We start from the raw sequence: 15,235 nt of genomic DNA on the forward strand, positions 1-15,235 counted from the left end.
ATAATTAGACATCTGTGTGTACTACGGCATGTTCACCACCGAAAGTCTCGTTTGCATCCGTTACCGTACAGTTGATCACCTTTACACATTTTGCCCTCCTCCTCCCCACTTCCCCTCTGGTAACCAATCTATTGTCTACTTCTATGAGTTTTTGTTTTGTTTTCTATATTCTACATATGAGTAAAATTGTATGGTATTTGTCTTTTTCTGTCGGACTTATTTCACTTAGTTTAATACCCTCAAGGTCTATCCATGTTGTTGCACTGGCAAGATTTCATCTTTTTATGGCTGAATAATATTCCATTGTGTGTGTGTGCCGTATCTTCTTTATCAGTTCATCTTTCTCTGGGCATGTAGGTTTCCCTGTCCTGGCTGTTGTAAATAATGCTGCAATGAACATAGGGGTGCATATTATCTTTTTAAATTAGTGTTTTCATATTCTTTGAATAAATACCCAAAAGTGGAATAGCTGGATCATATGGTAGTTCTATTTGTAATTTTTTGAGGAATCTTCATACTGTTTTCCATAGTGACTGGACTAATTTCCATTCCCACCAACAGTGTACAAGGGTTCCCTTTTCTCCAACACTTGTTATTTCTTGTCTTTTTGATATAGCTGTTCTAATGGGCGTGAGGTGATATTGCTTTGTGGTTTTGATTTGCATTTCCCTAATAATTAGTGATGTTGAACATCTTTTCATGTGCCTGTTGGCCATCTGCATATCTTTGGAAAAATGTCTATTAAGATTCTTTGCACATTTTTTTAATTGGGTTACTTATTTCTTTGTTGTTGAGTTGTATGAGTTCTTTATATATTTTGGATATTAATCCCTTATTGGATGTATGATTTGCAAATATCTTCTCCCATTTGGTAGGTTTCATTTTGTTGATGGTTTCCTTTGCTGTGCCGAAGCTTTTTAGTTTGCTGTAGTCCCTTTTGTTTCCCTTGCTTGAGGAGACATATCCAAAGAGATATGGCTAAGACCAATGTCAAAGAGTATACTGCCTATGTTTTTTTCTAGGAGTTTTATGAGAACCAATATTTATTGAGTGTCAGTGACATGCTAGGAGGCACTGTGTAAGGTGTTTTTTTTTTTTATCATTTTGTACCTATTCTTCCCTTCAACCCTTATTATTAACCCCACTTTCCAGTTGAAAACATTATACTTGTATATTTGTATTCACATATTTTACAGTGTGTTTCCCCTGTATTGCTGTGTGATTTGACTCTGATCTAGGTTATCTGTTTCTAACTTACATCTGGCTTTGCCTTGTGGGAAAGACGGTATAATTCAATGTAAGCCTATGTATGTTTCATATACATGCCTCACAAGGATGTTGTGTGAATTTGAGTAATGATTCAGAAGTTCACTTTTTATGGTGCCCAGTGTTAAAAAAGATTTTATTTTGAAATTAATCACGGATTTAAATGCTATTAAAATTGAGCTTATAAATATGAATTTAAACAAAACAAGTGGTTATTTTATTTTGCTTAATTATCAATAAGACCAAAAAGTTTATTAAATTTTCCTAAACAAGAGTTAACCAAAAAACCCTGAAACTTAAAGTTCCAATTATATATGAGTTCATCCTTCATGCTGTGACTAGGGTTGTTTTTCTGAAGCACTGATTTGATCGTGCTGTTCTTCTGGCTACTCCCTGTTCCTTACAGGTTCAAGTTCAGACTCCACACTTTGGCTCCAACCATTCTTTTTGGAGCATTACCTTTTGGTTCTCTCTTCCTTCACCCTTTGCCAGGAATACTCCTTTCCATTTTCCTTTTTTCTTCTTCTACACTCTTCGGTTGGGTTATTACAGATCTTGGAAGACCCAGCTAGTGTACCCTGCTCTCTTCGCAGCTTTAGCTCCTCTCTACAAAGGAAATGCTTCTTTCCATTGTGTTTCTCTAGCAGTTTTAATTGCATTTATTATTTTAATCCCTTTAAATTCTTGTTCTTTACACTCTGAGCTCTTTTCGGCTAAGAATTGTCTTAATCTTATCTTTTTTTTTCTTACCACCTATCACAGTCTGTTTCATCCCTCTCTCCCTCTTCCCTTTCCCCATTTTCTCTTTCTCCAAATATTTATGGAGAATTACTACGTGCCTCCTCTGTTCAAGGAACTCAGTGTTTATTGAATGAGTGGGAAGAAATATGAAATCCTGGCCAAGAAGACATTACTAACTGTATTATTAGTCTGTTATTTTAATCATTCTAAGAATGAAGATAATAGGCCCTGGCCATTTAACATAGGAATAGCCTATCAGTTTCACAAAGTTGTGGGATGTCTGGATGAAAGTATTAAGGGAAAACACAAATGATAGTCATTTTGGTTTTATGTAATTTGGTCTTAAATCATGTTCACTATTGAAATCCATCCTTGTCTTTGCTTTGTCAGCAGAGACATGACTCCTGACAGTGTTGATTGCAGCTGTGGAAATAACCACATATGTATTTGCTTATCCAAAATAACAGCTTATTTGGGCCAAACAGAAGAGTGATTTTATTATTTGCCAGTGGAGTTGGCATCTGGTAAAAATAGGTGCATGTTTCGAGTAGTATTTAGATGAAAGTCTAGTGCTTCTAAAATATCTTTATGAAGAATAATAAAAGTAAATAGTGCTTATAGAGCCAATACCCTGTACTAACAACTGAACAATCCTATGAGGTAGATGGTGGTATTCCCATTGATGGATCAAGAAACAAAGACTCGGAGAAGTCAAGTGACTTGTCTGAGGTCACACAGCTAGTTAAGCAGCAAAACTAAGACGAAACCTAGGTCTGTCTGATTGACACCATACCGATTTCGTTACATTGCTGTCCTGCCCTTAAATCCTCATTCTCAGACTCATGTCCAAGTTGGAGAGAGTGAATTTATGTGGTATTTTGAATTTGAGATACCAAATTACTGAATTACTTGATCTTTGGCGAGTTGTTTAACCGTTCTCATCCCATTTCTCATATGGATAATACTGCCTGCCTTCCAGGATTATAATGTGGATTAAATGAGATGATGGATGTAAAAAGACATTGTGAACCATAATGGCCTATGCTAATGTTTGGTGGTATTATTAATGCTGTCGTTATTACATGCTTTAACATACTAATTCTGTTTCCTGAATATTTCTTTGCTGTTGTCCTTTTTAACTGAGCTGCTTAACAGCTTTTAAAGTACCATAGTGACTGCATTTCATGAATAAGAAAAGTTATTTCTTTAGGTGTAAAAAGTTCAGATAGTTTTAAGATAAAAAATATTAGAACAACATAGTTTTAACTTTTTGAAGAAGTAAGTGTGCTTAACTATTTAAAACTTTCTCCTATTTCCTTCCACACCACAAATTCTCACTTTGTTTTTATTTGAATTGTATCCAGAGTTAAGGTTGAAACTTTATGATGGCTTATTTCCAATAATTGATATTTAATGGCTATATTCAGTACATTCGGTCAGAACAACTTTTTTGAACCAAACATTATATACCCACAGTGTTCACCACTGGAAAACTCTAGTTCTTCCGTGAATGCAGCTGGAGCTTGTGTTTAATGTGGTTTTTAACTGGAGATTGACTATGTCAATTGCTTCCACATGGGTATTGCTTTTTGCATAAAGGAGATAACTGTTCCCTTTTCTTGAAATCCATGACGCTTAGTGTGTAGTTTAAACCCTTGCCAAAAGAATGGTGCTGTTTCTTTTCTATTAGGTAAAAATCCAAGTGGCTCAGGGCGTTTTATTGTAGCGAGTCAGTAGTAGCCCTATAGAATTGCATCAAACCTTCAAAACATGCTTTGTTCGTCTGACTGATAGAAAAGATTTAATAGCCTCTATTGAAATGGTAGATCTCACGATAAAAAGTTATAGAAGAGTCTTGAACTTACAATATAAGGTATTGACTAGCCGATGTAGCAGAACACCTGAATTTTTTTTATTATACAGTCATTATCTTTGATTAAAACATTTTTTTTTGCTGGTACTGGTCATAGTAATATATTTCCTCTTATGATAACCAGCTTTATGGTGGGGCTCAATTTAATTCCCAAACAGTAATGTCCTTTTCAAACTTCTGTGTTAACCAGAAAGTAAAATCATATAGCTTGTGAGTGGCCTCTTTTTAAACTAGCTAACCTAGCGGCTTAAATTCAAAGATGTGTGCCGTTCCCGCTTAGAGACGCTGTGGCTTTGGAGTTATATTTGAGTTCCAATTTCAACTCTAAAGCCTTTGTTTTAAAGCATTGGGCAGCAAGTCAACATATTTGCACCCTAGTGTCATCTTCGTCTCTAAAATGTGTGTGCAGATGCTTCTCTCTCACTGCAGTGGGGAGAGTCAGATGAGCTAGTGTGTGAATGTGTTGTTCAAATGACTAAATAACAAAGTGCTGTAGGAACAATATTTTGGCAGTTGCTCATTTATGGTAATTTGCAGGTCAAAAGAACTTAAGTACTTGATTTTTAAAAATATCTCTTCCACATAGTAAAATTTTCAGTATTAGTAGGATCTGTTTAAGAAAACATCCAGTGGTATAATAATATAAACTTTATGATTTTGAATACAAGGATGAGTCTCTTTTGTTAAACTCTTCTATACAGCGATGGCATGAATTGAACATTTTGTGTACTCTCTATATATATTTCTACATTCTAAATGATATAGGTGTGTGTTTTTATAGGTTTGCCTGAATCCATCATTGCGGCTGCATGTTCAAGAAGTGGCCAGAGGGTTCTGCATGTTGATTCGTAAGTTTATCAATGGTAGCATTTACTACTTCCTAAATATCTCTATACATAATTAAAATTTAAATATATGTGTGTGTGTATATATATGTGTATATGTATGTCATATATGAACTTTTTAAGTTAAAAAATGATTGGAATTGTTTAATTTTCACCAGAAATATGTGAACTATGTAACATACAAGTTTTACTATTATACTATGTGAAACAGTGATGTTTCCTTTGAGAATAAGCCAATTATTATGTACCATAATTTTATTTTTCACAAGTGGTTTTTGTTTTTGTTTTTGTTTTTTTGGCAAAGGAAGAGTGGCCCTGAGCTAACATCTGTTGCCAATCTTCCTCTTATTGCTTGAGGAAGATTGGCCCTGAGCTAACATCTGTGCCAGTCTTCCTGTGTTTTGTATGTGGGATGCCACCACAGCATGACTTGATGAGTGGTGTGTAGGTCCGTGCCCAGGATCTGAACCTGTGAACCCAGGGCTGCTGAAGCTGAGCACACGAACTTAACCACGACACCACTGGGCCGGCCCCATGATTTTGTTTTTTTAATGATAAATAATTCTCCAAGATGCTTGGAACCCTCACACCTGCCCTTTTTCTTAAATATATGTGTGTGGGTGTATACAACCTGTATGCTGTTGTATTTAGGCTTCATGTTTGATTGTTGAAAAATTTAGTTAATAGATTTAGAGTATTTGGTTTTTAAGAAATTCATCAAAATTTAAAGTCTTAGAAAAAATTTAACTAAGAAAAATATCTAGAGTTTTGTTTTCCCCCTTTTCCCGTAAATGTGATGATAAAACAGAAGTTCTTGGAACATTCAAGTTTACAATAAAGCAGAGCTTAAATCTCGCCATTCCTGCTTCCTCCGGAAACATACCCCTAACTTGCCACCTGTCTAATGGTTTTGATCATTGTATCTTGGCACTTGAATTGTTCATTAAATAGGAGTGAAAAAGAAACAAGAAATGGACTTCATATTTTCTGTTAGATGTTAACCACATTGTTTCTCAGAATGCCAGAATAGAAAGAATAACTAGATTCACTATTATTTGTAGTGCCTTCTAATATATTATTATCCTGTTGTAAATATGTAGGAATTCAAAAAGTAGTGTTAGTTCATTTACATTTAACCCTTTCTAAATTTATTTTGAAAGCACATTAACTCCTCAGTTATTGGATGAAATTTCTAAATCAAATTAGTTTTAGTTTTCAAATAAGTTCTGCCCTTGGAATATTTTTTTTTACTATTGTATGCGTAACTGCTTGTGTGTTAATGTCTTAATTTAGTTTTTTTGACATATTGTTGATTCACCTGCTGAAAAATCTGCCACCTTGAAAGCCCAGGTACTGGGCCAGTTTGCTGTAAGAGGCTTAATAAAAACATTAATTCCAATTTATTTTCCCTAACACTAATTAACCTAAAATTGAAAATAAAGTGATTTGTTGTGCTCGCCCTATGTGTTACTCATCATATCAGTCTTCTTTACACGTTCTGTAATTTAATTCCCATTGCAGCCCAGTGAGGTAGGTGGTGTTACCCCAATCTAACAAATGGTGACTGTGGGTAATTTTTCTAACTTTACCCAGCTAGTGCATGTCTAACTTTAAATTCGAATTTATTTTGTGTTTTCTTATTCTAAAACCTGAGGTCTTCCCAGAATGAAGAGTATTTTAGAAATCACAGAAGGTTTACTGATATTCAAAAATAAATTTTGATTTGGAATATAAGAAGCTAAATCTTATTTTGATAAATAGTGAATCAAGTAGAAAGGCTTGATAATGTGGGTGCCTTAAGAACTTACAGCTTAATGGAAATAGTATTTCAAAGTGACAAAACTTTTTTCTTCTGTTTTAGATCTTCAGCCTTGGTGGCTTTTGAGAGTTTAGATGCATCTAGGTATTGATTTATAGGATGTTTTCCTGCTTTGGGCCAGGTTTAAATATTTTCTCATTTTTATTCATTTTAGCATTTAAAGCTCTTCATAGATTCAGTCTTCCTCAGCCCCGTCTTTCATTTCTGTTTTACATGTACACTAGGACCATATTATCTCTGTTCCGTGGACATATCTTCCCATGCTTTTATTAAAAATAACTTGTGAATAGTGGTAAAAGGCACATAACATAAAATTTGCCATTTTAACCATTTTTAAGCATAGAGTTCAGGAGTGTTAAGTATATTCGTGGTGTTGTGCAACAGATCTCCAGAACTCTTGATCTTGCCGAACTGAAATTCTCTACCCATTAAACAATAATTCCCTATTCCTTTTGCCTCCAGGCCCTGGCAACCACCATTCTACTTTCTGTCTCCATGAATTTGATTGCTCTGAAAACCTAATGTAATTAGAATCATGCAATATTTGTCTTTGTGTGATTGTCCTGTTTCACTCAGCATAATGTCCTCAAGTTGCATCTATTTTGTATCATGTGTCAGAATTTCCTTCCTTTTTCAGACTGAATAATATTCCATTGTCTGTGTATACCACATCCATTCATCTGTTGATAAACATTTGGGTGCTTCCACCTCTTGACTGTAGTGAATAATGCTGCTGTGAACGTGGATGTGCAAATATATCCTCGAGATCCTGCTTTCAATTCTTTTGGATATATACCCAGAATTGGGATTGCTAGATCATATGGTAATTCTATTTTTAATTTTTTGAGGCACTGCCATACTATTTTCCACAGCAGCTGTACCATTTCACATTCCTACCAACTCCCCATGCTCTAGCTCCACTGCGAAGTCGTGTATGGGCTTTTAAGCCAGGATGCCTGGGTTCAAATCCTGATTTCTCCACTTACTAGGCATGTAACCTTTGACAAGTTATGGAATCTTTCTATACCTCAGTTTCTTGATATAAAGGGCATAATAATAGTACTTAATGTATGAGATTGTTAGTAGGATTAAATAAAATAATCTGTAAACCCTCAGTAAATGTTAACTTCAAGTAATACTGCTGCTGCTGTTACTACCTAGATTCAAACAGTGAAGCCAGAGAAAAGAGCGACTAATCGTGCCTGGGAGATTAGTGGAAAGTATCACAGAGATGATATTTCAGCTTAGCCTTGAAAGATGAGTAAGGGTTTATGAGGAGTTACAGCATTCCAGAGAGAGGAAACAGATTGAAAGGGCATGACACGCTAGGTAAATGGGGAGAATTTTATGACTGAGAGATTGGCTCAGTGAGTTGGATTAGTGAGAGTTGAAACTAGAGGTGATGGGAGCCATATTGGTAAGGCCTAGATGCTGCGGTAGGGAGTGTTGATTTTATCCTTAATCCTTATCTTTATTGTCTTTATGTCTTTCCCTCAAACGCATATTCAGTCCTTCAGCATATCCTGTCAGCTCTACTTCCAAGACATAACTCAAATCTAACTAGTTTTCTCTGTCTCCACTCTTTCTTCTGGTTCATTCCACCATCGTTTACCATTGAACTACTCCAAAAATCTCCTAATTAATTAGTCTCTCTGTTTTCAGTACTGCTCCCAGTATTTAGCCAGTTCATCCTTTCTAACTGCATCACATATGCCTCTCTCCCTTGCTTGCAATGCTCTGCTATATAGCTCTAATTATGGACTCATTTTTTATTCTTAATATTTTTTGTGCCTTTTTTATTCTTTCTCCTTGATCTCTTTTGCCAGAGATTTATCTATATCATTAGTCTTTTCAAAGAACCAGCTTTTGCTTCGTCGTTTCCTTCTGTGGTATCTTTGTTTTCTATCTAATTAATATTTATGTTTATCTTTATTATTTCCTTCCTTCTGCTTTCTTTGGCTTGAAATCACTCTTGTTCTTTTTCTAGCGTCTTGAATTAAATTCTTATTTCTTTATATTTAAGCTTTTCTGTTTATTTGTGATTCTGGTTCCTTCTTGGGATCGCATTAGCTGACTTTCATGAGTATTAAGTATTTTCTAATAGCCATTATGATTTCTTCTTTGATCCATTAGTTATTTAGAGGTATGTTTTTAAATTTTCAGATACATTTTTTATTTCAATATCTTACTGAATTTATAATTCCAAACACTCGTGACAAAACATGCAAATGAGGAAGTAAAAACATTCTAGCGTGCCTCCTCTCTTTTCTTGCCTGCACCCCACTTTCCCTCTCTACCCTGAGTCTCAACTCCTGGAAGCAGCTACTGTTAACCTTTTATATGTCCTACAATATGCTGTTCAGAAGAAGAAGTTTCAGAAAAATATGTAAGTTTTTATCCTGTGTACGTTAGATTCAGTGTAGAAAAAGTGACAAGATACTGAGCAGTTCCAACACCAAGGATCCCTTGTGTCGCCTTTTTATATCCGTACCCACCTCCCTCCCCTGCCTCCCCTATTTGTAACCCTGGCAACTACTGATTTGTTTTTTAGCTCTATAATTTTGTCATTTTCAGTATGAAACTGTACAGTATGCAGCTTTTTGTCATTGGCTTTTTTCACTCAGCAAAATGCCCTTGGAGGTTCATCAAGGTTGCTGCATGCATCAATAGTTTGCTCCTTTTTATTGCTGAATAGTATTCCACATTACATATGTGTCATAGTTTGTTTAACCATTCACTTGAAGGGCATTTGGGCCAATTCCAGTTCTCGGCTATTACAGATAAAATTGCTGTGTGAACATTCGTCTATAGGTTTGTGTGTGTGTGTGAACTTAAGTTTTTATTTTTCTGAGATATGCTCCGGAGTACAATTACTGGGTCATGTGGTAATGGCATGCTTAGGTTTTTAAAAAACTGCAAAGTATTTTCCAGAGTGCCTATACCGTTTTACATTCCCGGTAGCAATGTTCAAGTGATCCAGTTTCTCTACATCGTGACCAGTATTTGGTATTGTCAGAGTTTTGGGGGGGGTGGGGGGGATCCTGATTGTTGTGCAGTGATATCTCATTGTGATTTTAATTCACAATTCCTTAATGTCTAATGATGTTGAACATTTTTCGTGTGCTTATTTGCTATCTGTATCTCCTCTTTGATAAAATGTCTTCATGTCTTTAGCCTATTTTCTAATTGGATTGTTTGTTTTGCTATTAAGTTTTGAGAGTTCTTTATACTTTCTAAACAAATATATTTTTTAACTTTATGGTTTTTTTGGTAATTGGTTTCTAATTTAATTACATTACTGTCAGATAATGAGCTCTGCATGATATCAATTATTTGGTATTTTTCAGAATTGCTTGATGGTTTGGAGCTATATGACTCCATGTGGCTTAAAAGCAATATTTTTCAGTATGGAGATTCTTCAAAAAATTAAAAATAGAACTAACTATCATCCAGCTATTCCACTTCTAAGTATTTATCCAAAGAACTTGAAAACACTAATTTGAAAAGATATATGTACCCCGATGTTCATTGCATTCATAGCCAAGACTTGGAAGCAATCTAAGCACCTGTTGATAGATGAACAGATAAAGAAGATATGGTATTTATATACACGCACACACACACACAGACACACACACACAGTGGAATACTACTCAGCCATGAAAAAGATGAAATCTTGCTATGTGTGACACGGATGGACCTTTGAGGGTATTATACTAAGTGAAATAAGTCAGAGAAAGACAAATACTGTATGATTTCACTTATATGTGAAATCTAAAAAAGAAAACAAATGAACAAACAAAACAAAAACAAACTCATAGTCACAGAAAATAGATTGGTGGTTACCAGAGAAGGAGAGTTGGGGGAGAGCGAAATGGATGAAGGGGATCAGTTGGATGGATGGATGGTAATTAGACTTACAGTGGTGATCACTATGTAGTGTATACAAATATCGAATTGTAATGTTGCAAACCTGAAATAGTGGTACACCAGTTTTACCGCAATAAAAAAGTGAACAGAATTATAAAGAAAAATAAAAATTCCACAATCAGCAGGAAAATTTTAATATACATCTCCACAATTAATAAATTGATCAAATACTAGCAATTCTGAATAGCAAAATTAACAAATTTGATCTATTTCCATAGTTAAAGTTTACATTCCCACCAGTGGTGTACGAGGGTTCCCTTTTCTCCACATCCTCTCTAACACTTGTTACTTTTTGTCTTTTTGATAATAACCATTCTAACAGATGTGAGGTCATAGCTCATTGTGGTTTTGATTTGTATTTCCTTGGTAATTAGTGATGTTGAACATTTTTCCATGTGCCTCTTAGCCATCTGTGTGTCTTTGGAAAAACATCTATTCAGAGCCTCTGCCCATTTTTAATCAGGTTGTTTGTTTTGTTCTTGTATTAGTTCCTTATATATTTTGGATATTAACCCCTTATTGGATATAAGATTTGCAAATATCTTTTCCCATTTAGTAGGTTGCCGTTTTTTTTATTGGTTTCCTTTGCTGTGCAGAAGCTGTTTAGTTTGATGTTGTCACATTTGTTTATTTTTGCTTTTGTTTCCCTTGCTCTTGAAATCACATCCAGAAAAAAACATTGCTAAGATTGATGTCAAGGAGCATATTGCCTATCCTTTCTTCTAGAAATTTTATGGTTTCAGGTCTCACATTCAAGTCTTTAATCCATTTTGAGTTAATTTTTGTATATGTTGTAAGATAGTGGTCTAGTTTCATTCTTTTGCATGGGGTTGTCCAGTTTTCCCAGCACAATTTATTGAAGAGACTGTCTTTTCCCTATTGTATGTTCTTGGTTCCTTGGTCATAAATTAATTGTCCATTTACATGTGGGTTCATTTCTTGGCTCTCAGTTCTGTTCTGTTGATCTGTGTGTCTGTTTTTATGCCTAATTCTTTTAATTTTTGCTTTATGTATTCTGAGTGTATATTCAGAGACATATAGATTTAGAATTATATCCTTATGTACTTGCCTTCTGTTTTTCCTGAGAATGGTTTTTTGCCTTAAATTCTGTTTTGTATGATATTACATAGTGATATCAGATTTCTTTGTTTTTCCCCAAATGTATCTTTTCTGCCCTTTTACTTTTAATCTTTTTGTACCTCTTTGTTATAGATGTGCCTCTTGCAAATAGCATGTAAGTAGATTTTATTGACTTAATTCAATTTGTCAATCTGTCTTTTAAATGAATTTGGTCCATTTACATTTACTGTGATTCACTAATATTTGGATATATTTCTACCATCTTACGTGCTTTCTCTGTACCCTGCCTTTTCTTGGCTTTTTTCTCTCACCTTTCTACCTTTTATTGAATAGACAGAGGTATGTTTATACCCTTTTTCCCTCCCCACAACTAGTTTGGAGTTATAAATGAAATTTCTATTTATTTTAGAATAGAACCTTAAACGGTTTTAGAATCTTAAAGTTTTCATATATATATTCAAATTGAATTCCAAAACTAATCAAAGTATTTACTCTTGGCAAGCAATACAAGGGCCATCCCTCTCATGTTTGTTATTATGTAGCATTTTGGTGATACTTTGATCTTATACCCCTTTTGGTTATTGTTGTTATTACTTTATTTTTTTTCAGTCAGTGCTTATCTAGATTTCCCTACATCTTTACCAGTTTCTTTGCTTACTCTTCATTCTGGGGCCAATATCCTGCTTCCTGCATTTCAACCTAAATCTGTTAGTGGTGAGCTCTGTCTTTGTCTTTTGATGCCTTTATTTCACTCTCAATCTCAAATTTTAGTTTAGTTGGTTCTGTGATTGCACGTTGAGAGTGATTTTCTTTCAGCACTTCTTTCTCTGACTTGTTTTGTTACTGTTGAGAAATGTCATTCTTTTGTAGATGAATTCTCTTTTCTGATTGCTTTAATATTCTCCTGTTTTTCTTTATAGTTATAGTCTTACTCTTATCTGTCTAGGTGTGGATTTTATTTCTTTTTATCCTGTTCAGAACTTGTTTTACTTCTTGAAATCAAATGATTTATGCCTTTTATTGGTGGGATAATTCTGAACTGTTTCTTTAAACATTACCTCTTTCTTAGTGTTTCTTTTGGAAATTCTCTTATATTTTGGACTTTCTCATTCTATCTTTTATGCTTGTTAATGTCTCTTTCTTATTTTTCATCTTTTTACCTTTGATACTGCATTCTGGGTAGTTTCCTCAGCTTTATCTTCTAGTTCTGGGATTCCAAGCTATGGCCCACAGGTCAGCTATTTATTTTTGTAAATAAAGTCTTATTAGAACCATGCTTATGACAAATAAAAATGGCAAGTAATAGGATATATTGGAGTATATGAGGAAGCCATTTTGTGTAAACCTAATTCGGCCTGCCCTTGTCTTTCCAAAAGGGCCTGACTGAGGCCGTTGAGCATGCATTGTATATCTGCTTTAGAGATTCCCTATGGTAAGAGCAAAGGCCCTTAAGATAAAGGTGCAACTTCTCTCCTCTTCCCAACGTTGGCATCTCCTTAAAGATTAAACATCTTTCTTTAGGCTGGGAACTGATTGCAGCACTCATATGTGACTGCCCAGCTTGAGGCAATGGACCTGCCACCCTGTGGGGTTCACTGAGACAGCAGGCCTATCTGCCGTTTCCATCAATCGCTGTGCTGACAGAGCAGCCTCGTGACTATTGTAAAAGGGACATTTCAATCATATGTGAAGCATACTCTTTGAGGGTATATAACCACCCTGTGTACCCCCACCTCTTTGGAGTGCTCTTTTACTTTGTGGAAAGACTCTCCTGGGTTATAATCCTAAGATTTAAGCTCAGAATAAACTCACCCAAATTTTCATTTATAGATTGGTTATGGATTATTTTCGTTGACACTTGTATATTTATACATAGACATGTTTACATATTGACTATGGCTGCTTTCACACTACAAAGACAGAATTAAGTAGCTGCAACAAAAACCACGTGGCCTACAAAGCCAAAAAATTAACTGTCTGGCCCTTTATAGAAAATGTTTGCAGACCTCTTTTTTAGTTTATTAATCCTGTCTTGCGATGTGTCTAATTTTCTGTTTAACCCGTCATTTTTGTTTTTTTCAGTGAATTTCATTTCTAGATGTTCTGTTTGGTTATGTTTTAAAGCTTTCATGTCCTTTCCTTGTGTTTCAATTCATTATTTCATTTTTTTTAAACATGTAAACTATTTATCACATAATTCTATTATGTGAAGTTCTTGGAGATTTAATACTGCTGTTTGTTACTTTCTTTCCAGCTTTAGGGTCAGTATTTTTTCCTTTTTTTCCCCCTAAAATGTTTAATTTCAAATTTTTCTTTATCTCTGAGAATCCTGTGTGACCTTGTTGAGGGAGTATGGTCCTACTAAGTGGTTTTGTGTTTCCTGTTGTTTGGTCACCCAGTGCTATTACTGACTATGTTAGTTTCCTATTGCTGCTGTGACAAATTACCGCAAATGTAGTAGTTTAAAGCAACACAAATTTATTCTTTTATAGTTCTGCAGGTCAGAAGTACGAAATGAATCTCATAGGGCTGAAATCAAGGTGTAGGCTGACAGTGCTACATTCCTTTTTGGAGGTTCTGGGGGGGACTCTGTTTTCTTTTCTTTCCCAGCTTCCAGAGGCCACTTGTATTCCTTCCTCATGGCCCCTTCTTCCATCTTCAGGTGCATCACTTCAACCTCTGTCATACCATCTCGTTTATCTGCCTTTGACCTTTTTGTCTCCCTCCTATAAGGAAGCTTGTGTTTGCATTGGGCTTACCTGGGTAATCTAGGATGTTCTTCCCATCTCAGGATCCTTAATTTATTCACATTATTAAAGTTTCTTTGCCATGTAAGATAACATATTCATACATTTTGGGGATTAGAATGTGGACATCTTTGGGGAACCATTGTTCTGTCTACTACACTGGCCCAAAGCAATTTTTATGTTAATTTCTAGGCATGAGGGTTCCTGGTTTATGCAAGTGGTATACAGTAGAGCACCATAATCACCTGTGGTTCAGGTTTGCAGTTATAAATTCTCAGAGAAATTTCCCCTTCCACCTACACGTGCTTCAGCAGCATCCCACCATGTACCCTCTCTGAATATACAATATTCTCTCATATCTTTATGCCTTTTTTTATGCTTGCCCCTATTCTATGTGAACAGTTCTTACTCCTCCTCCAGGACATAGCTAAAATACTGCTTCTAGTGACATCTTCCTTGATACTCCCAGTAGTATCAATTTTTCTGTTTCTCTGTACTTTCAAGTATTCTGTACATTTTTGTAATGTAACATTTTTCACACAGTATTGTTATTGTTTATAGATCTGTTGGCCCTATTAGACTCTTGGATCATGTCTTAGGTTATCTTTATGTCCCCAGTACCTAAGAGGCCTGGAGTATAGCAGTCTCTACATAAATATTTGATAAATATATAAATGTTAAGAATATCGCTATGTGCCAAGCCACTGTTCTGGTGATGAGAATTTAGACTTGCTTCATACATGCTGAATGCAGCATTGGTCCTTGCTGATCCACAGATGGTAGTTTAGAAGGGAGTCATCTGTTGATGAGAAAGTTCAGGTTTGCCCAGGGTCAAAAGAGCAGATGACTGGGACCAAAACTCAGGTCTTATTCCTATTCCACCATTCTCTGAAATATATCACACTAACTTTGTTATTGATGGTGATTTGAATTA

At 35.2% G+C, this 15,235-nt stretch overlaps 1 protein-coding gene across 1 annotated transcript in view; it reads left to right on the plus strand.

Moving 5' to 3' along the window:
* CHM (CHM Rab escort protein) overlaps positions 1–15,235 on the plus strand; it is a 162,420-nt gene that overhangs the window by 15,692 nt on the left and 131,493 nt on the right. Inside the window, 1 exon segment of the mRNA XM_046673579.1 lies at positions 4,662–4,728. Within this exon segment, the coding sequence (XP_046529535.1) occupies positions 4,662–4,728 (67 nt within the window).

This window comes from Equus quagga, chromosome 10 (assembly GCF_021613505.1).
Source record: "Equus quagga isolate Etosha38 chromosome 10, UCLA_HA_Equagga_1.0, whole genome shotgun sequence".
Classification (NCBI taxonomy): domain Eukaryota; kingdom Metazoa; phylum Chordata; class Mammalia; order Perissodactyla; family Equidae; genus Equus; species Equus quagga.